The sequence below is a fragment of the Sceloporus undulatus genome, chromosome 10 (genome assembly GCF_019175285.1).
Source record: "Sceloporus undulatus isolate JIND9_A2432 ecotype Alabama chromosome 10, SceUnd_v1.1, whole genome shotgun sequence".
Lineage (NCBI taxonomy): Eukaryota > Metazoa > Chordata > Lepidosauria > Squamata > Phrynosomatidae > Sceloporus > Sceloporus undulatus.
Window position 1 is genome coordinate 3,315,958 of NC_056531.1, and position 23,580 is coordinate 3,339,537.

Here is a 23,580-nt window from a genome sequence, read left to right on the forward strand (position 1 = left end):
GTGTGTGTGTGTGTGTGTGTGTGTGTATATATATATATATTCGTGTGTGTGTGTGTCTTTCCTATAGCTCACAATATAACAGATATGTTTGTTATGATTTCCATGCCCAAACTGGTTAGATGTGGAAAAACCTCCACACATTAACATTTTTGGTCTTTTCAAAAAAACACATTATTCAGTTTAAAAAACAAGCCAACCCTTTGGTCCTGTTACCTTTTGCAGTTTTTTCAAGCATTCGGAAATGTAGAGTGTTACATAGATCAAGGTTCTGTCAGCCTCGTTCTAAAATAAAACAGATAGATCAAATTGGCTCATGGGAAAACTTAAGATCTCCATCCCCACCTCCAGAATTTATCATAATTGTAAGAACTGTTATCAGTTTATACTCTCCTCCTGCTTTTTGACAACGTTGAGCCCCAATCAAAACCAAGCATGCTCAATGGCCAGAGAAAGTTAACTAACTGTTGGGAAACAATAGAATGGAACAAAGCTTGGTTGTATTACCTTTTTAGACTACAGTTCTCAGAATCCCTGGCTGGGGGACTCTGGAAGCTGTAGTCCAAAGAGAGAAATAGCTTACATGGACTTTTTGCCTCATTCAGCAGGGTTCTTCTTCCCATGGGCATCAGCAGAATGCTGTCCGTTTTTTATTGTTTTTAAGTCACTTCCATGCCCTTATTTCTATGCTACTAAGAATAAGTTGCCAGCCTTCTGGGATCTTCAGTCACTGCGCACAGCAAGCAGTTTGAAGCACCTTCCCTTCCCCACCCTCCCGCTTACCTTGATTTCGTAATTTTTAAAGAAGACATTGGCTTTGAAGTAACAGATGGCTTCGTCGATGATGTCCATATCCTTTGCTATCAAAGAAGGGAAAGAGGCACAGTATATTTGCAAGAATGAGAACTATGCTATTTATGTATACTCTTAAAGACATCTGAGAGACCAATGCAAAGTGGGATAAGGGGATGAAATGACCAACTATCAGCCACTTCCCAAGCCCTGCCTACCTAAACTGACCAGGACAACAGGGGATAGAAAGGCTAATTTTCTCATATTAAGTTCCCTCCATCTATTTTAGGGGACCTCTCCCTTTGTTTCCCTTTACGGCAAGGGTAAGGAACCTGTTGCTTCCCAGATATTTTTAGAATGCAAGTCCTGAGTGGCTAGGGCTGCTGGTTGTTGCAGTCCAACCACACCTCTACCCTGTCTTTAAAGACTTTATCGGGGGCTTTTCCCACTCACAAATCTAAGCCATGATCTGGAGTGTAGCTGTGGATCACTACCCCTCAATAAGAATTCTTCCCCCCACGGCAATAAAACTCTTTCAGTTTAAAACCCAGATTTTAAAGGCGCTATCTGAGATATGAAACCCTGTCTTCCAAACAGGTTCAGCAATTGGAGAGCTCCGTCGAAGTCTGGGATGACTTTGTAAGCATGGAGTATTTGAAAACATTTGAAAGACAGTCAGAAAAGCAGATTGGAGCACTGGAAATCCCTGACAGGGAGAACGTATGCGGGGGGTTTGCACAGAAAGTAGTATGTTCTCTGTCAAACAAAAACAAGAACGATTTTCCTGTACAGAAAATACAACTGTCTTCTGTATAGAAAGTGGCATTTTCTGCATAAAGACGCAGGCATTCTTTGTTTGCAGAATAAATCCAAACTAAGAATAGTCTTCAAAAACAGCATTGTTGGACAATATTCTCGTAGCAAAGGGGAAAAGTGTACAGTTATTTGTGTAAGATCAAACATAACGAAAATGTACATATCTAGCCATGGAAGCCACTGACCACCCTTACCTGAGGTAGGTCAAACTGAGGGAGAGAATATAGGCTCAATATTGAAACCCCAAGTCCCAGTTCAACACTCTAGCCACTTCACTACACTGCCCCTATATAGACCATTGAACCCTCTTAGTGACTTTGCCATTGGGGGAAAAACAGCTCTGTCCTTCAAGGCACCCTAATATCCCAGTTTATTTCATTCTGTTTTAAATAGATTTGAAACTATTTTGAGAAATTGAGTTCGCAAACATTAAAAAGCTACAACAATTGTCCAGATATATAGATATACTGGAGGCTACCAGAAAGCTTGAGACTCCTGCAAACTTACTTTCTCTGGGTGCTGGTCCTTTAAACTGACTTTTAATAGGCAGTAAAGCCATATTCCCAATTAGTTTGGTGTCAGAATCCATCAGAGTAGAATGATAGGCCTGTAATGGAGAAGAGAAATGGACGGTAATGATCCACAAACACCCAGCAAGCAATTTCTATCTTTTCTACTTTCCTTGATAAGGTATAGAAACCAAAGCAGGCCCACTACGCATGGCAAGGCTCCCTCAGTGGAGTCCCCTTGACTGGGGCACTCCTTTCTATTCAAGAGTCACTTGTCTCACATACATACTTTTGTCTTTTAGGTACCAAGTTGTACAAGCTTTGGGGAAATAAGCATTTTATTTTTGTCTATTTTTTGTACTGCTTGTACTATATTTTATTAAATCTGGACTCCTATGAGGAAGGGTGGTGTATACTAGGAGGGTGTCAGCTATTCTTGTCCCCTGGACTAAACCCACACATTTGTGGCCCACAGATAATGCTACCTTGACAGCGCCTGCTGATTCATCCCTTCTCCTTTTTTCTTTGTCAGGCAATGAAAGGAGAAAAAGCAGATGGGAACATTGGGAAACAGCAGTGGCAGAATTGGTACATGTGAATTTGAGGAAGACCTGGAATTCAATCCCTGGAATTTCCAGGTAGGGTTCAGAAAGTCTCCTGGTCAGACACCCTAGAGATCTCCTGCTACTTACTTTGAAATAGTACTGAGTCAATGATCTGACCTGATATGGCAGCATCTACCTTAATTCCAGCATGGTGGTTTGAGCACTGCACTAAGATTGTATAGGCCAGAGTTCGAATTCCCACTCGGGCATGGAAACCCTCTAGATACCACAAGCAAGGAACACTCTCTCAGCCTCAGAGGCGGGCAAAGGCAAACCTTCTCTTGTGGTTAAGAAAATGTCACAGTAGGTTCCCCTTAGGTTGCAATAAGATGAAAAAGACTTGAAGGCACGAAAGAACAACAAACCTTAAGTTCCTCCTTCTACACAAAGGTGGAGGATTAGGGTCGCTGCCTGAAACACACCTGCTAGCCAACTAGCTGGGCAAAATGTGGCCCCCAAGATGCTACTGGACTGCAAAGCCCATCATGCCAAGCCAGAGAGCCAACAGGGAGGGGAGCCAACAACATTTTAAGAGCCTCATGTTCCCTGGCCCTGGCCTAGAAGGCCAGCAGGTCCAACATTTGAGGCCAGGCGCAAATAACTGTGCCACTACAACACAGCGCAAAGAGGACCTTGCTACCTTGGGTATGAGTGACAAGATCCTCTTTTTTTCTGACATTACCAGCTGTCCCTGTCCACTCATCCCAAGGAGCAAAGTAAGAGCAAGGCAAACCCAACCCCATTCTTCATTTAAAAACCCATCATTTATTGAAAACCATTTTAATACAGTCAGCCCTCTGTACTCATGGCTTTTTTCATCCACAGATTCAAGCATCCCTAAATTCCAGATAATAAACCCGGAGTTTGCCATTTTATATAAGGGACACCATTTGACTATGCCATTGTATGCAATGGGACTTGAGTATCCACGGATTTTGGTATCCGTGGAAAGTCCCAGGACCAAACCCCAGCGGATACCGAAGGTCCGCTGGACTGGTTTCGACATGAATACCTTTGCAGTAAAGGCCACTAGAACAAAAGGTGTAAAAGTACTGTGAAGCGGAGATTCATTGAAAAGCCATGGTAAATAGCAACGTTAACCATAAGGGGGTGAAAAAAAACTGGAGAAGTGTGGGGCAAACTAGGCCTCAGTTGGCATCAGCACTATCCTGCATTGAAAGCCCACTGAATCTGACTGTCCAGGTGCCACAACAGAGAAGGCCCTGTTCCACACAACCAAATGAAAGTCAATGTAGGGATAATCAATAGGATCGAATAACAGGGACCCACTGAATTAGACTCAGGGTGAGTTTGGTAGTATTTTAACAAGTGCCAGCACAGGACTTTCCCCCCTTTCCTATAGAAGGCTTTGGATACTCTAAGGCTATACGTTGGACCCTGGTTCGAAACAGCAAGGTTTGGGTATTGACAGTTGGCCTTGCCCAGTGTCCATCCAGAACTATAGTACTGTGTCTAGTACTGTGTCAGACGGCCTCCATTTAAACAGAGGCCGGATGGCCATCTCTTGGGGGTGCTTTGACGGTGAGTTCCTGCACGGCAGACTGGGGTTGGACTTGGATGGCCCTTGAGGCCTGGCTTTTTCTATCAGCCAAACACCCACAGCTTCGGTTAATGTGCATTTTCCTCACTCTGTGACCATATAAGGAAGTTTCCCATTGCCACCTCGGTATAGGGCTGACAGTTTTTGGCTCAGAGCCTGTTTGGATCCCAGCTCTCCCCAGCCCAAGAGGGGTTGGATTGCAGCTCCCATCATCCTCAGGAGAGAGGGTTCAACTCATCTGGAGGGTGAAAAAAACCTAGCCTGTGAGAAGCTGCCCTAGAAATTCAAAATAGATGGAGATTGGGTCCATGAATCAATCCATCAATCCATGCCTGATCCCAGGAAGGAAGCCAAGAGGAGGAAATGCAGAGGCTGCCTTCCATCTCTGGGCCCAGGATCACCCCCATTGCCTCCCCTTTCCTCTCCAAAGCAGCTGGATTTCTTGCTAGGCTTAGCCTCTGCAAAAAAAACCACAAAAAAACAAGGGCTTTGCAGTGCCCAGATGGCCTCCCCTCTCCCCTTACCGGCATCTTTAGGGGTGCAGCAATCCCGATGAAGCTCGTTTCTAAGCAAGCAAGGCAGCCAAAGCTTGCAAAGAGCCAAGCCCTTCTTCCTGTTCCACCCAAAGCTGGTCGAGGCAGGAAGTGAGGAAAACCAGCGCTGCAGTGGCGGAGAGCGGCCGGCAGGCGGCGGCAAAGGGCAAGGCAGCTGGCGCGGAGGGGGCGCTTGAGAGCAAAGCAGCCCTGCATTGATTTAGAACTACATACCAGTAAGAAGCCTTTGACAATGTGGTGCTTTCCATGTGTATTAATGACTACAACTCCCATAATCTCCAGACAGCATGGCTTGAACAGAAAATACCAGCCTACATTCCCCCCCCCCCCAAGAACATTCCTGTAGGATCCTGGACCAAATCTGTGAACCGCCTTGGGTCCCTTTGGGGAGAAAGGTGGCCTATAAAATACATATAGCCAGAACACAGTATTTCAGCCCCATTGGTCATATCTGTATCTCATCTCTCCCCCGAGGCTAGAGAGCAAAGCAAAAAGCCACACACTACAGTTATACACCGCTAACGGCTGTGCCTGCATACTACAGATTCCAATAGTTGGTAGTCTCTCTCTCTCTGGCACAGAATATTAAATACTTCCTGAAACTGCAAATCCCAGCATTACATAGAGGAGCCACGGCAGTTCAAATGGTGTCAAAGTGCTGCTGCTGTGAAGCGTGAAAGAGGCCCATGTGTGTGCGTTGGTCACGTCGAATTGCAGAATGTGTGAATGATGCCTTGCGGAAGATCTCAATTGTGTTGCAAGACGGAGGGTTGCTCCAGTCCCTTTAATGGTTGTGTATCAGATAATGGTTGCATACAAAAACAAAACAAAACACCTGTATAGACCGAATTTCTAAAGAGGAAGTGATCAGATGGTCATTCCCTATTTAATAAAAAGCCCCGCCAGAACTGTAAAAGGTGAAGGGGACTAGAAGGCCCTGAAACACAGAATAATGACCCACAGCACTCTCCCCAAGATGCTTTAGTGAATTCAGTGGGCCATGGGAGAGGCAAACCAAAAACTGACCCTCAGATTATTTGAGATGGGGAAGGTAGTATAAAGACTCTTGGAACTACAGAAATGGCTTGAGAGTTTGCGTGCAACTTTCAGGCAGCATTTTCCCCTTATCTGCTTAGATCAAATCAAAGCAGTGCCAAAAAGCAGGAGCACAACACAAACTGCAACAAGTTTAAAGACAATAATAATAAAAAACAGCTGTACATATTTGCTCCAGTTACCTAAGGGGAGAAAAAAAGGCACACCAGGAACACAAATAGAAAGACTGGACATTCTCCAGCTTTTCATTGCCAAGAAAACTATCAAACAGTAAAGAAATAACTCAATAATTTATTTCTCAGTGTCATTATTCATTTATGTACATTAAATTCTTTGTGGGGGGAAAGTCCATTCTGCAGATTCTGTTGGAGACTTCTGTAGCATGTTCTGCATTTTAAAATACAACGCATAGACTCTGGATTTCTTTTTACAAAGTTGATCCTGATCTGGTCATTCATCCACTCGCTCTTGGAAATATTCATCAAAAGCAGATGATTTATTTTCCTCGGTTTCCTGTTGGGGGGAAAAGATAAGAATGGTTAGGGATTTGAGCTCTTCAAGGCGGCACAGTTATTCATGACATTCAATCCAATGCTGACTAAATGTGAAATCATGTTGTAAATGCTAAATACACTTAGATGCCTATTTCTTTTCCTGAAAAGAGCTTGAGTTTAGAAATGTTATTTTCGTAGACTACAACAGCCACAATTCCGTATCCAACAGGCCTGACCAGATCTGAAAAAGATAGGACATCATTATTTAACCCCAAAATAAGATGAGTTTTCATTTCATTTGCAATCCTATACACGTTTTCCTTAGGATAAAATCCCAATGAACACTGTGACATTAGTTTCTGTGTGAACACAGATAGGATTGCAAAGGGAGGGAATTCCCCCAAGTTGCTTGAGTTAATCCTTTGTTTGAATATTATCAGAAACAATCATTGAGGCCTCTTGCTTAAAAAAGAAATCAGTATCCTTTCATTGCATTTGAATGGACCATTCACAGCTGCCTAGAAGGAATTAAGCCCTGTCAGTCTCTTACCAGGAATCAGTTTGGATGTAAATTGCTATTTGCATGTGAACTGGGTAAAAATACTTTTTTCAAGTCAAAAAGGGCTCATGTACAAGTGAGTGGCATTCTAACATTTTCCATGAAAGGAAGCTGCCTCAGGTCAGATCATTTCTTTGTCTCAGCCAATATTGTCTTTCTCTGGCAGGCCACTGTTTTTTGTCTTGGACAGAGAAGGTCTTTTCTTCATTTGTTGTTGTGTGTGTTCAAGTCATATTCAAAGGTGAACTTATCATGGGATTTTCTTGGCAAGATTTGTTCAGAAGAAGTTTGCCTTTGCCTTCCTCTGAGGCTGAGAGAATATGACTTGCCCAAGGTCACCCACCCGGTTTCCATTCCTGAGTCAGAATTCAAACCCTGGTCTCTAGAGTCATAACCCAACACTCAAACCACTGCACCATGTTGATTTCCTCCATGTTTGGTCCCTCCTTTTTGGAGTTTGTTTATGAGGCTGGCCTGACCCTGCATAAAACAGCATGAGCTTTCGCACTAGGGTCTTTGACACTTTACCTTTGGCTCCTTGAACTCCAGATCTTCCCCGTATTGAATGGCAAAATCTATGTGTTGCAGCACAATATTAATGCTCTCTTCATCAGAGCGGTCAAAAGGCAAGAATCGAACCATGCTGTAGTCGTCGATCTGAAAAGGTCAGAGATATAGAGACAAGATCTATGGCTAGAAGTAGCAACAGTAAACATGGACAACTATCTAGCCATGGTACTGGCACATTCCATGCTGGGTTTTAAAAGAACACTTACCAAACCACAGATAGCTTTAGTCAGCTTCTTAAACTGTTTGCTTTTCAGCAAACCTGTAGAATCTTCTAGTGTGGAATACATGTCAGGGTCCAGGTACCTGGAACGTATTAAAATGCAGCTGTTTGTCCCAGAATTCCCTACCATTGAGCCAGGACAGTTAAAGTGGTCTCAAACTGGATTATTTCTGCAGTGTGTTTTGGTCCAAGGACTTCATATTAAACATACTTTACACTAACTTCCTGATTTGGTTTTTTTTTAAAGTGGTCATGATTTGAGGTTTTTTAAGTGGCCCTTATGAATTACCTAAGAGCATTACAAGGCCATTTCTAATGTATAAGAAAGCCATTAGAAGACCATTAACTGCTTTGGTAGATAAATATAGTACATACAGTACTTGAAGACCTGGGGCTTTGAACTAACCCTCACAGGGTCTCCTTTTCATACTGAGGTTGTAATAAAGAGCCCTGGGAGTCTCAGTGAGATACAGTGATGGAAGAGAGGGAAGTAAATTTTAAGCTCTGCTTGAACATGCTGAGGTAAAAGCTGTCACTGAGGTAAAAGCTGTCACTTTGGCAAGCTTACTTTTCAATTTCTGCTTTCGCTTTCTTGCTCAGCAAGTCCATCTTTGTCATGACATTGACTTGGGGAATCTCCAAGGATATCATTGCGCTCAGGGCTGCCATGGCACCAGAGATAAACTAGCAGGAAGAAGACATGCAGAAACAGAAGACTGGAATCAGAAAAGGATCAAGTCTGCCCATCTTTCCAAAATACTGCCCTGGGAGCTACTGCACGAAAAGAGATGGACTAAGGGCCATAGGGCAGCTTTGTATGTGTGTAGCAGAGCTTGGAAAAATTATACAGCTGCTCCAGATTGTATGGGAGTGTTGCCTCTCTTGAGAATAGAGCCCCGCACAACCTGGAGCAGCCATAAAACCAAGAGTGAGTTTGCCACCACCACCAGCAACAGATCCACCAGCCTTCTGTGCAAATAAACAAGTGAAGATTTGCAGTAAGACAAATCTTTCCCCTCTGCTGAGTCATAATGAGTTTGCCAGAATGCAATATAAGGGGCAGCCAAGTTGTGTTTTAAAAGCCTGAAAAGCTAAAAAGAGACACAAGCCTTCACCATTTTGTCTACAATTGCTGTTGTCTTTTTTTCTTTTCTTTTAAGGGAGGAGGGTGAGTAACGGCAAGATACCTTAAAGGATTCCACCATAAACTGGGAATCAACAAGGAAGACACCACAGACTCGGAACTCCCACTGCTGCAGCTGCTCTACAAACTGCTTCATCACTGGTAAATGGGTATAGAGTTCAATCTGACCTGAGGAGCACATACACATTTAAGACAAAGTGAGTATCAAAAACATCCACTTTTCTCCCATGGTGGGAGGTAAAACAGCTTGTGTGTGTGCGGTGTGTGCCTTCAAGTTGTTTCTGAAATCGTCACGAAGAAGACCCTTTTGTTTCCTCACCAGACATGCCTCTGGAGGTGCAGAACCAAAAGAAGGTCTCATCTCCTCCAGATTTCTAAGTCTGGAATTGGTGTACTGTATACTTTCTTTCATATAGCTTGGATCCGAGTCAGATCCAAGAACTACGGCTTGCCAGAAAGATAATAGCCCCAATGGCCACTGCCTTTGTGGGAACCTTGTCTGGGGATGATGAGAGTTGTAGTCCAATACATCTGGAGGTCTGTCAGGTTTGGGGAAGATGATGCTAAGCTGTGTACAGTCAGCCCTCCGTATCCACAGATTTTTTATGCCTGTATTCAAGCATCCACAGTTTGAAAATAGTTTTAAAATATCTAAGTTCTAAAAGCAACCCATGATTCTGCCATTATATATAAGGAACACCATGTTACTGTGCCACTGTATATAAAGGGACTTGAGCATCCACGGATTTTGGTATCCAGGGGGGCGTCCTGGAACCAAATCCCAACGGATACAGAGGCCCCACTGCACTAAGTTTAAAAGAATAAAGGAAACATTCTTTGCTTACCTGGGCAATCGAAAAGGATATAATCGTCTTCGACATGCCCAAGACATTCCTCCAGCCAGTCAAAGTTACTGGTGAAATATTCCATGCAAAAGACCAAGCCACCATTGGGGCCAAACCTTAGTGAATCGTCTTCCATCACATCATCCACTTCAATTAACTCTCGGATATCTGCAACGAAAAGGGAAACCAACAGTTAAAACGGCACTCCTGTCATGACCTGCTATGCTTGATCTAGCAAGGAGCCATGTCACAAGGCCTTCCAGATGCAAGGACTACAACTTCCATCACTGCTAGCCATGGTCTCTAGAGGTGTGGAAGGCTGCTTTACATCATCCCAGGCTTAGCTTTACCTGCCATGACATTGTAGTCAAAGTGCTCTGCTGCCGGATCAAGGTTAACCACTTGGACTGAGCGATTTAGTGCTTCACAGTGCTGGACCATTGTGGAGCAGTATGTGCTCTGGAATTAAAATTGCATCATGTTAGCTAGGAAACGCCATCCTGAGTCTCTAGTGCAGTCGACACTTGTGGGGCAAGGAAGACCAAATCAAATCAATACCATCAGCCTCCTTAGGAACACGTCAGTGAATAGTGACCCCTTCTTCCATCAAGTTGCGCCATAGCTTATAAATGCTACTGGGGGAGCCTTGGACACTGACTCTGGAGACCAGAGTTCAAATCCCAGCTTGGCCACAAAACCCACTGGGCGACTGTGAACAAGTCCCACTCTCTCAGCCTCAGAGGGAGCCCGTGACAAACCTCCTCTGAATAAACCTTGCCAAGAAAACCCCATGATAAGTTCTGCTTAGGGTAGCTATATGTCAGAAACGACTTGAAGGTGCACAGCAACCCCCATTTTAAGTGTGAATTTGCAAGATGGCTGTCTGTTTTTCAAACTGTCTTATCATAGTCATGCCTTTTTACTATCTTGTTTTTTGTTTTATTGGATAACCACCCTGATATATGCCCACACACACACACCAGAGGATGGCTGTGTTCCTACAACCCATTGTGATGATGATAACAATATTAGCCAATTAATAAATGCACGAGGAGAAGAGTTACTATTAATGTGAAGCTTTCATGGCTGGCATCCATAGTTTTTTTGTGGGTTTTTTGGGCTCTGTGTCCACGTTCTAGAAGAGTTTCTTCCTGATGTTTCGCCAGCATCTGTGGCTGGCATCTCCAGAGAATGCTGGTATGGAAGAGAATGGTATGTATATGTGTGTGTGTGTGTATATATATATCTGCTGTGTGACCCTTGGTTGAGATGAAGTGATTTACATATCTATGTGTTGTTGAATGGCAAGGCCTCTGGGGGCCCATTTAATTAGTAATCTGTTATATATACCCCACTCTCCTCCATGCCAGCATCCTCTGAAGATGCCAAAGCCACGGACACTGGAGAAACATCACGAAGACACTCTCCCAGAAGATGGCCACAGTGTCCCAAACCCTGTTGTCGTTGTTGTTCTTGTTTATTGTACAGGGCCACAACTTTACACATCCCTTGACAGAAACAGTTCCAAACATGACATCCTGCCAAAGGCGTACAATCAAAGGATAATTCATATATATATATATATATATATATACACACACACACATATACAGTCATTAGAAACTAACTATGGAGGTAAAATACAAGGCTAAAACAAGCCAACATTCCCAATTCCCTCCCCGCCCTGAGGAAGCTCTTCTAGCCCCCAAAGCTGCCTTGCTCTCCCACCTTTCCGCTCCCTGCGGGGCCCATCACTAGCTGGGCAAAGCGAGGCATCGCTGCCTCTCTCCTTCTGCCCAGCGCTGGAGGAGGAGAAGGAGAAAGCGCGAAGGGGAGACGTTTGGCCCAAAGAGCGCCCCGTACGTCTTTCGGCCGCTCTTTCTTTCCTTCGCTCTATGGTCGTGGCGTCACTTCCGCTAGCGCCGGAGGGAGGGGCGGAGCCACTGGAGCGCGCGGCGGCGGCGGTAGCTCTCGCGAGGGAGGCGTGGCCCGGGCGAGAGTTGCTGCCGCTGGCTGCCTGTTCGCGGAGCTGGGCGGAGGGTGGCAGTGCCGCATGTGCCAGTTGGGAGGCTGGCGAAGGCAGGCGGAGGAGGCGGCGGAGGAGGAGGAGGAGGAAGAACCGCCCCCCGCTCTCCCGGGGTAAGAGAGCCCCTTCCCCGGCTCCCCTCCTGCTCCCCAGGGCGGCACCTGCGGGGCTGGCACCCTTTTTCCCCCCCGCCCAGGTCCCTCTCGGAGCCAGCCTTCAGCGCTCCTGGGCACTCCTTCCCTTCGGCAGCCTCCCCCCCCCCCGCCTCCCTCCTCCCAAATATTCTGGATTCGTGGAAGACACTCCTTTGGAGGGTGGCGGAGTCTCCTTCTTTGGAGGTCTTTAAACAGAGGCTGGGGGGCTCTCTGCCAAAGGGGACGCTTTGATTGGGGTCTCTTCCAACTCTAGGATTCTGTGATTCAGTGATCAGTTTTAATGCTTGATGATAATTGAGCACAGAATCCTAGAGTTGGAAGAGGCCTCAAGCGTTCCTCAATGATTCCCCCAAGGGCCATCCAGCCCAACCCCATTCTGCCATGCAGGAACTCACAACCAAAGCCATCCAGCCCCTGTTTAAAGACCTCCAAAGAAGGAGACTCCACTACACTCTGAGGAAGGAGTGTCTTCCACTGTCAAACAGCCCTGACTGTCAGAAAGGCCCTCCTAATGTCTCTTTTCCTGCAGCTTGAACCCATTGCTCCTGGCTCTAAACAGCATCTGGGTTTCAGTTCAGAGAGCTCAGGATCAGTTTACCTCGCCTGGCAGTGGCTCTCCAGGGATTGATGCTGAGAAAAAAGAAGGCACTCCCATCACATAGAGCTGGAGACCACCTCTAATCTGGGCCTTATCTATGCCACATAATAGCGCATTCATTGCTCATTTCCCGGCCTGAGCTGACTTCCATTGCAACCACAATCCCTATCCTGAGCTCTAATCGCCTTTGTCTATCTCCAGGATAGCATTATTTGGGTTTCGTGTCACTCTTTTTGGCCTCACCTATTCACGTCTTTGGCCCGGGCCAATCTCTTGAACCTTTTTTTGGACTAGAAACATGCAGAAGTGCCTAGCCAGCCTGGTTGGAAATAGTCTGGTTGCTCCTATACCCATTCGTCATTCTCCAGATGCCCAAATGTGAACCCTAGTAGTTTTTTTCCTCTGTCTGATCCAAATCGCAGCAAATAGTAATTTTGTAGTTGCCACTAAGAAGATAGTGCCAGAATCCCAAATAAATTGATCAACAAAAATCACATTACACTGTTTGAATGCCTCAGAGGAACATGGCATGCAAGGCTTTCACAATTGTGGGTCTTAGTTCCATCAGAGATCTAGTTCTTCCTGCACTTTAAATACCATTTAAAAACAGATCTTCCTGCACACTTTTGAGGGGTTTCTTCCTTGCCTTTTCTTTGTATTTTACTCACTGTTTGTAATAATAAAAACAAATATAATTTGTGGCTTTAGTTTAGGTTTATATGTAGCTTGTTAGTCATCCTGAGTTCCTGGGAGGTAGAATGGGGTATGAATCCACTGACAATGCTGCATCCACATTGCAGAAATAATCCGATTTGACCCCACATTAGCTGCCATGGCTCTGTGCTGTGGAATTCTGGGAATGGCAGTTGGTTGTGGCACCAGAGCATTGAGCCATGGTGGTTAACGTGGTGCCCAACCGGATTATTTCTGCAGTGTAGCTGCAGTTGTGGTTTGGGGCCATAGGGTCATTGTCTGCCATGATTGCTGTTGGCTTCTAGGGTTGGGGTTTTATACTCAAGTTCTGTGCTTCTCATTTGAAGGCGTGTAAGGTGAGACAGCAATGGAGGCAGCTGAGTCTGTGATTGTCGACTCTAAAGGAGACCAACGGTGCAACACTAGGCCAGATGCAGACTATCCTCTCCGAGTTCTCTACTGTGGAGGCAAGTACTCAAGGAGCATGAGACCGTTGCTATAGACAACATGAGACCAAGGAGATGCGGAAAGATCTGTTTTCTGTTCAGGTGGCTCTTTGTGAACCTTTATTTGTCATTGGTTTGTAGGGAACCAATGCATAAACATTCTTGCGAACGTTCATGATAGAAGACAGGTTGTCAGTTTCTGCAAAGCCTAACCATTTATTGCTGCGGCATAAGCTTAAAAGACTCTGCCTTGTTGCATCTGATGAGTGGTGTCCATGAAAGCTTATGCTAAAATATATCAGTCTTAAAGGTGCTGCTAGATCCATCTTCTTGCTCTCATCCCACACTTTTGCTTCTTCTATGTTATTGTAACCACTGTGGTCTGCAGAGTGTGTGTATCTCATACGACTAACAGAAAACAATGAGGAGACAAGATCCATGTGCTCTGGAATGGTCACTTTGACAGTTTTAACTTAGTGTAAAATTAATTTCAAAAATGGGATCTGTAGAGACAGTGTCATGTTCTTAATCTTAAAAATCTATTTTCTCATTTTCTTTCCCCAGTCTGTTCATTGCCAACAGAGGTGAGTTGCTTTATTTTTATTGGTTTAGACCTAGTCTTCATAAATGGTGGAATAAGGGGGTGGAATTGCGTGCACTACATCAAAGTGCAGAAATTACATTACTTTTAATGTTCCCACTTGTGAAAAAGTCCCTTCAAGTAAAGAACTAGCACATCAGAATGAATTATTCTAACTCAGCCTATTTCCAGTTGTACTGGTTTTCCACCTGAAGGGATAATCTGAAATGTGGCCTCATAGCTGAAATGGTGAAATCTGTTCTGCCATTTCAAATCTGTCTAGCAGCAATTGCTGTCCAGGATATCTGTCAGGAATGTTTTTCCCAACTCTATCTTGGTGAAGGAGCTGAATCTGGGACCCAAAAAGCAGGTTGTAGTTATTATTTGCTGTCAAGTTAGCTTTGACATATGGTTATCCTAAGATTCAGCACACCACTCACTGCTTTTCTGCTGGGGCAGACAAAGCTGATTTTGACCAATCTGAAGTGGATCAATGTGATCCGTCTTTCTGTTTTTGCATGGATTTGTGAACGGTGGCTTATTTTGCTGCTGTTTGAAGGTATGCACCACTCTGCTGTCAAGAAATGCAAGGTAGAAAATATAGTTTTTTCCCTTTATTTCCACAATAACTCTGTAAGATGGGCTAGACTGAGCGATGCAAAACTTGTAAACTTTTCCAGAACTATGAGGAGTGGCACAGGAACCTGGGCATCTTAAAAGGTGACATGATGACAGCCATGTTTCAGTACTTCAAAGGATGCCATATTGAAGATGGAGAAAGCTGAGTTTCTTCCTTTAGAGATTTAGAAACAGAAGCTGGATGGCCATCTCTTGGGGTGCTTTGATTGTGTATTCCTGCATGACGGGGTTGGACTGCATGGCCCTTGTGGTCTTTTCTGTGATTCTGGTTTGAGTGGAGGTTTGAACCTGGGCCTCTCCCATTGTCTGACACTCAGCAGTGGGCCAATGCAGCCCTCCAGATGTTGTTGGAGTGCACCACCCATTAGCCCTAGCCACTATACCAATGGCGAGAATTACATCCAACACTGTCTGGAGGGCCACATTTCTCTCACTTGTGCTCTGATGGCTAGAATTTTCTCTTGAGAGAGAAACAGACTAACAGATGAGAGATGTCAGTATCAAAACACATTCCCTATCCAGGCTTCCAGCCACTCCATTTCACTCCCCTTTCCTTCTCCCAGATTATGTCCCTCTGAATCCCACAGCCACTGAGTCTAACCACTCCTCAGTCAACTATTTTTGGGGGTTCCTTTAACAGTTTTGCACTTCCACAAACCGTGGTACTTTGCTGTGCATAGGTGGTGCCTATTTGGTTACAGCACTTAGATCTTGGAGATAAGAAATATACTGAATGGCATAAATATGCCCAGATGCACATATTTCTGTGTAAGTGTGCATTTTTGCACGGTCATAAAGAAAGACTTCTGTTAGGCTGTATATATGGAGCATCCCCTCAGCTGCCAAATCTGTACTGTGTTTCCTCTGCAGTACTGCGAATACATGCCCGATGTGTCAAAATGCAGACAATGGCTAGAGAAGAATTTTCCAAATGAGTTTGCAAAGCTTACTGTAGGTAAGAAGAGGTCTGTGTTGTTTTGAATGTGAAACTTGGGTTGCAGTCCTGTAAGTGTGCTTGCTTGGGAATAAGCTTCAATGAACTCAGTGGGATTTACCTCTGAGTAGATATTCACTTGGTGACAGTGTGGGAGAGAAAAACATTGCTACAAGTGTTGAAAGGGGGCAGAATCAATTGAAGTTTTACTACAGAACTCAAAGGGTATCATAGATGTATTTATATGTAAGGCAGCTTTTATTTGATCTGAGGGTACTTACATGTAACTCTTCTAGGAGTACTATTCCTAGAGTACCTCATTAGTAACTCTTCTACTTCTTTCCACACTTCGTGGTCCCTTTCACCCCCATATACTGGATTTGCTTTATAGTACTGTACTAGTTTGCTTTGTATTCAGTCCCACAATCTTTTCCTTGGATGAGAAAGACAGTTTCAAAATAAATTTCATCACTTTAACTGGGGAGTACATCCCATTGCAGTTAGTATGATATATTTCTTGCACTGTCTGAACAAAGCATCTTCCCTTGCACTGCATTCACTTTATTATTTTTTAAAATAATCTTTAATAGTTTAAATGATAGAAATATTGTTATTACCATCTCTCTTCTCATTTAGAAAAATCTCCTAAACAAGAATCTGGGGTTGGAGAAGGTCAAGGAACAACTGGCGAAGAAGAAGAAAAGAAAAAGCAAAAGAGAGGCAAGGTCCAAATAGTTGATTCTTTGTGGGTTGGATTCAGTTTTAGAAAAAAATACAAAATGAATGTTAAGACCAGCTGCTGTTGACCCTTTGGGGTAAGAGCGGCACTGGTGAAGAGACTGGAAACTGCAAAACCTTCCACTTCTGTGTCACCTGCAAGGCAATTGCTGACATTTTCTGTTTTTTCCCACTGCTCCCAGGAGGAAGAGGTCAGATAAAACAGAAGAAGAAGACTGTCCCTCAAAAAGTGACAATAGCAAAAATCCCTAGAGCAAAGAAGAAATACGTCACAAGGGTGTGCGGTCTTGCAACATTTGGTGAGTCAAGGAAGCCTTGGTTGCTCACTAGGCTCTCTGGGCTGTGCTCTTTGATGACTGGTGTTATCATTGCTTTTCTTCCTCAAACAGAAATAGACCTTAAGGAAGCACAACGATTCTTTGCTCAGAAGTTCTCTTGTGGTGCTTCAGTAACAGGAGAGGATGAAATAATAATTCAGGGGGACTTTACCGACGACATCATTGACGTAATCCAGGAAAAGTGGACTGAGGTGAATTCTCAATATCCTTATTGTATCCCATCTGGACTCTTAGGTATAAGTGTATTCAGTCAGTCTGGAAATCTGTTGTTCTAGTTTGACTATTATATACCACATTGTGTTGCATGTCTCTTTTGCAACACATAAAAGTGGTCAATCTGAGGTTTTATAAATGGTCTTGATGGTTGCACAAATACATTTAGGGTAGCTTTATATTTTATACTGATCAATTTGGAGATTATTGTGTTGTTACTGTCAGAGGGGCGAGTGGTGGGATTTCTCCCCGATTGTTGTGAATTATCTCCTACCTTGCACTCGTGTGTGTGTGTTTTCTGTGTGCAGTATTTCATTGTGTGGCATTCAGTTGAACTAGTAGTCACTGTGAGTTGTGCTTTTGCATTACCCAGACATTTCAGGCAAGGTGGCAATATTTGTAAGAGAGAAGGCAGGACAGTAAGAGGGACTTGGAAACTAGACTGACCACAAATTAGATATTTTTCCTCATGAGGGATAGGATCTTTTCCTGGCCTTTTGTTAAGAGACTTTTCTGCTTCCTATTGCTAGTCAACTTTATTGGTAGAATCATTAAGTAGGATTGTGAAGGAGGGCACAACTTTGCTAGTTATCTACTCTGTCCCTACCATATATACAAATAAATATTCTTCTCTTGAATCTCAGTCTAAATCATCCTCCTCCTGCTTATCCTTTTCATCATAAACTGAAAAGCTCAAGGTGCTTCAACTCCTTTAGGTGCAACTCTGTATTTTTACCATCAGTTTTGACAATTCCCCACTAGAGCAAGGCGTGGACCTCCATACTTCCTTTAGCAGAAAATCTGTGTCTTTTAAAAGCTGGAGCATTTTATGTGTAATTACTTTGTTGCATCTGCTTTGCTTGGGTCCTGAAAAGAGACCTCGAAACCCAACCTTGCCTGCTTCTACATATAATGCTGATCGTGCCATTTTTGTGTTGTAGGTCGATGATGATAGCATTGAAGATCTGGGAGAAGTCAAGAAGTGAAAAAAAGATTTTTAAAAAAAATAAAACCTGCCTTTGTGACCAGCACCAGGTTGATGTAGCCAAAACAGGGCTTCTTCCACGTTTGGCTGACGGCAAAACTGTTAAAAGGGCACCCTTACTGTTGGCATTTTCACTGTTCTATATTGGTTGCTTAATTTCTGTTTGTGTTTTGTTTTTTTGCCAAAGTTGAAACCTGGAGGGAGTAGGACTATCATGGCTTCCAGAGAGAGACTTCCAGAAATAAAAAATTAACTGTTCCTCATGCAATGTTTCTGTATTTTTCCTCATGGGTTTCACTTCCTCAGCAGCCCTGTTGTCGAAAAGAAGGCAAGTGCCTTGAAAAATGGATGCGTTTCTATGACATAATCTACTAGAGTTGAAATGAGAGTTGCCCACAGGTTTGTGCAACAAATGTTTTGAGAAGTTGCCCATAACTTGTTTGTGCCCATGCACTTTCATGAGTAGACTACCACAGCTGTCCTCTCTTTCAAAGTCCTGAGCTTCTTGTGACTGCAAGAGCACCACAAATGGTTCTACACCTCAGAGCTTCAGAGAAACTATACTTTTTTGTAGGTTTTTCAGGCTGTGTCGCTGTGTTCTGGAAGAATTTATTCCTGACGTTTCACCTGCAGAGAATCTGAAGATGCCAGCCACAGATGCAGGTGAAACATCAGGAATAAATTCTTCCAGAACATGGCCGCATGACCTGAAAAACCCACAAAAAGCTATGGATGCTGGCTGTGAAATCTTTGACTTCACTTTGGAGAACCTGTTGGAGGAAAAAAGACGCAAAAGTTATTGTGATAGCTCTGTCTTAGTTCATGGGTTGTGGGGAAATTCCAAGTCCACCTCACAATAGTGTCACATCTTTATTTGTATGAACTATGGTGCCACAGAGTAGTGAGCAAGATTTTAAATTCTCTGAAATGTCCGCTGTGCCATGGTTTTTGGGAAGGGGCCCTTCATTTATGAATTTCCAACCTGAGGCAGGTGTTACTGTCATGTTCAGTCCTTCATTCTTGTCCACAACTAGTGAGGGCAAAATAGAATAAATTGTTTTCGGCTGCTTCTGACACTGGCGCACAACCCAGCGAATTCAGGTTACCAAAGAAAAAGCCATTCCACCAAAACATTGGGGAAGAGCCGCTTTACTGTGAGAACTATTCAACAGCAAAATAAACTTGGAGAGTAGTGAACTTTCTTTCTTTGGAGGGCTGTAAATAGAGATTGGGCTGCCATCTCTCAGGGGTGCATTAGTTGTGTCTTCCTCCATGGCAGGGGCTTGGAGTGATTCCCTGAACCTTGGTGTTTTGGACTTCCAATTCCCAGAAGCCCTAGCTAGCTTGGTCAACAGTCTGGAATTCTGGGAGCTGAAGTCCAAAACATCTGGAGGGGGCCAAAGTTTCGAAACCACTGGAGGTCCCTTCCAAGGATTGATCCTGTACCAAAACTACTGCTTATTCTTTTGGATGTCTTAGAATGGGGTTAGGAATTGGATGAATAGGGCTGGATTTGTGCCTCTGCGACTCAAAGTGGTGGTTGAAGTTTACTTGTCTTCAAAAACTAGTTTTCATGTTGAAATATTGTGGTGGGGAGACCCTGAAAAGAAGAACGTCTGCTTCTGGAGGCTTTCAGGGAGGCAGAAATGAGAGACTTGGGGCTAGTCACACTCTCTCAGCCTCAGGACGGCAATGGCAAACTGAAGAAACTTGCCCAAACCCCCAGAGGGTGCCATAAACTGGAAACACCTTGAAGGCCAACAAGACAACAGTCAAGTGTGGAGTAGTGTGGGGTAGTGGTTTGAGCGCTGGAGTCCAACTCCGGGAAAGCGGGCTCCGAAGCCTGGCTCGGCCGTGGCAACCCAGTGGGTGACTTTGGGCCAGTCACACACTCTCAGCCTCAAGGGCAAAGCTCCCCGTGAGGAAGGCCCTTGTCCGGGGCCCGCGGGAGGGGGGCCCCAACTGGGCAAGACCTCGGAGGCCCGCCGCCATCGCGGGGGGTCGCAAAGGTTCCAAGGGACACTGAAGCGGTTTCCCCGCGCGCTTTGGGGCCTGAGGCAGGTTGCCTCCGAAGCCTCACTGAAGGCCTTAAATAAGGCTCTATAGCCTCCAGGGCACTGCAGGCCATCCTCAGGGGAGAGATTAACGAGCCTGGAGTTTTAAACAACGGTTGGGAGAAGGCAAAGGGACCGAGGGCGGCCTCTTCCCCACCCAGCGCCGGAGGAGGCGCCCAGGCGGCGGTTTCTCCTTCTCCTCCCAGAGAGAGAGGCCCGCCGCGCGGGAAGCGAAAAAGCCGAGGCCGACGGACGGCAGGTAACCCTGGCCCCTCCCCCCGCTCCCTCGGCCGCCGCCATTTTCTTTGCTCCCTGTGTAACCCCCTCTGTCTTCTCTCCTTTTCCCGCCTCGCTGAGGGCCAAGTCCCGCCAAGCCTTAAAGAGGCTTCTTAATAAATCGCTGTTGTGAACCATGTCCTTTCCCCGGCTGCTCTGAGGGCGAGGCTCAGGTCCCAAACGCACTGCGGAAATAATCCGGTTTGAGACCGCTTTCGACTGCCTTGGCTCAGGGCTAGGGAATGCTGGGAATGGTAGTTGATTGTGAAGCTCGAATGTCTCCCAAACACTACACTTCCCCGAGTTCCCTGAGCCAGGGCAGTTGAAGCGGCCTCAAACTGGGATTATTTCTGCAGTGTGTTTCGGGACCCAGTTCTAAGGCCTCGAGGAAGTTGCCTGCTGCTGCTGCTGTAGGAAGGCAGGGTCTGTGCTTCATAAATAGATGGGAAGCCCTTGGGTCCAAAACACACTGCAGAAATAATCCAGTTTGAGAGCGCTTGAGTGGCCCTTTTGACCCGAGAGAGGCTCTCCAAGGCAGTTCTATGGTCTTTGGTCAACATCTGCCAGACATTGATCACAGAATCATGCTGGAGGACCTACAAATGCCTAGAGAAGTGTTTTCCGTAGGACACCTCCTACACAGAAATTGACTATAGAGTTGTGTTTCCAGCACAACTCTATGGTCAACCTCCAGCACAGTTGCGCTGGAGAACCTACAGATTCCTACAGAGAACATATGAATCAAAACCGCAAAGCTGCCCAAGTCAAAGCTGCAAATGTGGAGGGCCTGCTGTATAGCCATCCATATGCACTAGCAGCCTAAATACCTTTTCAGGCACCAGATCCCATCCAATCTTGGAAGCTAAGCAGGGTCAGCCCTGATTAGTATTAGGATGGGAGACAGCCAACAAATCCCTGGTGTTCTAAGCTCTATTTTGGAGAGCAGAACTGGCAAACACCTCTGAGTATTCCTTGCCTAAGATGGCCCTATGAAATGAATGGGGTCTCTATAATTCAACAGGTGAGTTGAAGCACAGGGACACACATATAATATACCCAGTATGTCATATTTTGAGTCTATTGTATGTTAATACATGGCCAAAATACCCTAAAGTCCACAGTTCCTCTCTGATCTTGGAAGATAAGTTGGGTCACCCCTGTCTAGTGTTGCATGAGAGACTGCCAATGAATACTTTGGCTTCTCTGAAGATGCCATCCACAGATGCTGGCGAAACGTTAGGTATAAACTCTTCTAGAACATGGCCACGTCGCCCAAAAAACCCACACAAAACTAGATGCCAGCCATGAAAGCCTTCCACTTCACAATACTTTGTCTTGTTTGGAAACAACAAAGCAGGCTTTCAGCTTCAGATATCAGAAGCTATCCCACTCTAGTTAGGTTATTTGCTAACATGAAAGGATAGTGTGGCTATGTTCACCGTCACACTAGGAATCTAGGCTTATTGTTATGAGAACACAATCAATGTGTCTTTCTTGTAGCCATCATTTACTCTTCAGTGTATATTTAAAATAGCTCCCATGTTACTCAACACTGTCAGAACGCTGTGGTTCAGGGAATATTCCCCCTCCTTGGCATATATGTTTCTTTGGCCCTAATTTATTTAACTTTTCCTTGCAGTTCGTAAATGTGTAGCCTTCCAGTATGAGCAATGCAATTTATAATAATGATTCTGTACTTTCCCTCTTCATTCCTCCCTTGCCCCTCTGTTATGTCACTTAGCAGCTGAACGACTGGGTTGCGGTGAATGAGAAAGAGATCCTTCACTCCTGTGGAACATCTCAACTGTACTTTGAAATTATCCACAGTCTTCCTCCAAACCACCTGGTAGAATCCTTTACCCAGAGTCCTTATGAATTCCTCATTGGCCCTTGGCACTCTACCTCAGGTAACCAAAGTAAAACCTGAAAACAGTATTTAAAATGTCCCAGGAGCAGAAAATGGACCCACCGTGGCTGCCCTCCCTAGTATATGGGCTTCAAAATTGTAGTCTCTGAACTTTTTAATGGAACACTTTCAAGTTTTTCATTTAATAGAAATAGGGCACAGTGCTGTTAAAAAGTGCCTTGTCTTTGGAACTGGATAGCGCTGTAATGACTTTCCTAGAGTCTTTACTGATATTGTGGCATATTTCTGCATAACCCCACCCCGCTTTTCTCCCTGTAGAATTCAACCTCTGAACCAGACAGCATGACCATTCAGAGGCAGAGGAAAGAACTCCAGCTGTTAATTGCAGAACTGAAAGATCGTGATAAAGAGCTCAATGAAATGGTCACTGTCCATCAGAGGCAGCTGTTGGCTTGGGAGGATGACCGTCAAAAATTCTTGACATTGGCAGAACGGTGCAGCAGGCTGGAGAGTGAGTGCCAGACAAAATATAGACTGAGGGATTGTGCCAGTATATTGTTCTTGTTCTTCTTGTATTGGGGGAAATGAGCCTGACAGCGGTTTGCCTAAGGTCACAGGTTGAAGTTATGTCTGAGACAAAATTTGCTACAGAATTTTCAAATTCATTGTTCTGCTAACAATTACATAGCAGGGAGGGAGCATGCATTTTGCGTTCAGAAGGCCCCAGCTCCCATTCATGAGATTTCTAGTTTAAAAGGTTAAGTAAGGTAGCAGTAGCAGATGATGAGAAAGCGCTCTCTCTACCAGGGTAGCCATTTCCAGTCCAGAGAGGGAAGACAGACCAGTGGTCTGACTGGATATAAAGCAGCATTATACATTCAGGCTCCTAGCCTTTACATCCTTGTTTTGCTTGGTGGTGACTGGGTTCAAGACAGAGGATAGTAGATTGTAAATAACAGCACCATTTTTTGAACAATGCAAAATTTGTGTTGTTGTGAATTGCCATCAAATCAGCTTTCATTTATGAAAGTGAGACTTCCAAGACACCCTGTTATCAATAATAATAAAAATGAAACTTTTATTTTTATCTCCCTTTTCTGTAATAAAACAATCAAAGCGGCTAACAAACAAATTAAAACATCCACATACAATATTACATCACAGCATCCCCCCTTAAAAAGAATTAAACATAATACACTTAAAATAATACATTTAAAATAAAGTATTAAAATATCAATTAATAATGAAGCCCTGCTTGGCTTACTTGGTTGAAGCTATCCACCTGTAGCACAGTCTTCCCACTGCTTTCCACCTTA

At 44.5% G+C, this 23,580-nt stretch overlaps 4 protein-coding genes and 1 long non-coding RNA gene across 8 annotated transcripts in view; 3 read left to right on the forward strand and 2 right to left on the reverse strand.

The window, feature by feature from the left end:
* Window positions 1–4,927, reverse strand: part of ARPC3 (actin related protein 2/3 complex subunit 3) — a 7,979-nt gene extending 3,052 nt beyond the window's left edge. The window contains exons 1-4 of the mRNA XM_042441829.1: window positions 4,805–4,927; window positions 2,113–2,212; window positions 781–857; window positions 214–282 (exon numbers count right to left, since the gene is read on the reverse strand). Of these exons, the coding sequence (XP_042297763.1) occupies window positions 214–282; window positions 781–857; window positions 2,113–2,212; window positions 4,805–4,810 (252 nt within the window). The 5' untranslated portion in view covers window positions 4,811–4,927. The remainder of the gene's footprint in view (window positions 1–213; window positions 283–780; window positions 858–2,112; window positions 2,213–4,804) is intronic.
* The window catches only part of LOC121916566, a 12,380-nt gene extending 2,766 nt beyond the window's left edge, over window positions 1–9,614 (forward strand). The window contains exons 2-3 of the long non-coding RNA XR_006100887.1: window positions 2,647–2,752; window positions 8,894–9,614. This is a non-coding gene — a long non-coding RNA (uncharacterized LOC121916566). The remainder of the gene's footprint in view (window positions 1–2,646; window positions 2,753–8,893) is intronic.
* Window positions 6,161–11,619, reverse strand: GPN3 (GPN-loop GTPase 3). Its single transcript, XM_042441827.1, has 8 exons — window positions 11,451–11,619; window positions 10,073–10,181; window positions 9,723–9,890; window positions 8,921–9,045; window positions 8,302–8,417; window positions 7,720–7,816; window positions 7,472–7,600; window positions 6,161–6,403 (listed from the first exon to the last, which is right to left on the reverse strand). The coding sequence occupies exons 1-8, from the start codon at window positions 11,496–11,498 to the stop codon at window positions 6,341–6,343; spliced, it is 855 nt and encodes a 284-aa protein (XP_042297761.1). The 5' UTR covers window positions 11,499–11,619; the 3' UTR covers window positions 6,161–6,340.
* An 82-nt stretch (window positions 11,620–11,701) lies between these two features.
* On the forward strand, window positions 11,702–18,079 carry DENR (density regulated re-initiation and release factor). The gene is made up of 8 exons (XM_042441828.1): window positions 11,702–11,861; window positions 13,542–13,661; window positions 14,205–14,224; window positions 15,730–15,814; window positions 16,430–16,513; window positions 16,714–16,830; window positions 16,921–17,060; window positions 18,024–18,079. Exons 2-8 carry the CDS (start codon window positions 13,562–13,564, stop codon window positions 18,066–18,068), a joined length of 591 nt encoding a protein of 196 aa, XP_042297762.1. The 5' UTR covers window positions 11,702–11,861; window positions 13,542–13,561; the 3' UTR covers window positions 18,069–18,079.
* Window positions 18,080–19,863: 1,784 nt separating this feature from the next.
* CCDC62 (coiled-coil domain containing 62) overlaps window positions 19,864–23,580 on the forward strand; it is a 26,277-nt gene continuing 22,560 nt past the window's right edge. The window contains exons 1-3 of one of the 4 annotated variants that reach the window (XM_042442028.1): window positions 19,864–20,380; window positions 22,139–22,304; window positions 22,583–22,775. In XM_042442028.1, coding sequence (XP_042297962.1) covers window positions 22,269–22,304; window positions 22,583–22,775 — 229 coding nt within the window. In that variant the 5' untranslated portion in view covers window positions 19,864–20,380; window positions 22,139–22,268. Of the gene's footprint in view, window positions 20,381–22,138; window positions 22,305–22,582; window positions 22,776–23,580 lie in introns of those variants that run through there. The other 3 variants (XM_042442029.1, XM_042442032.1, XM_042442030.1) reach the window with 3 other exon arrangements.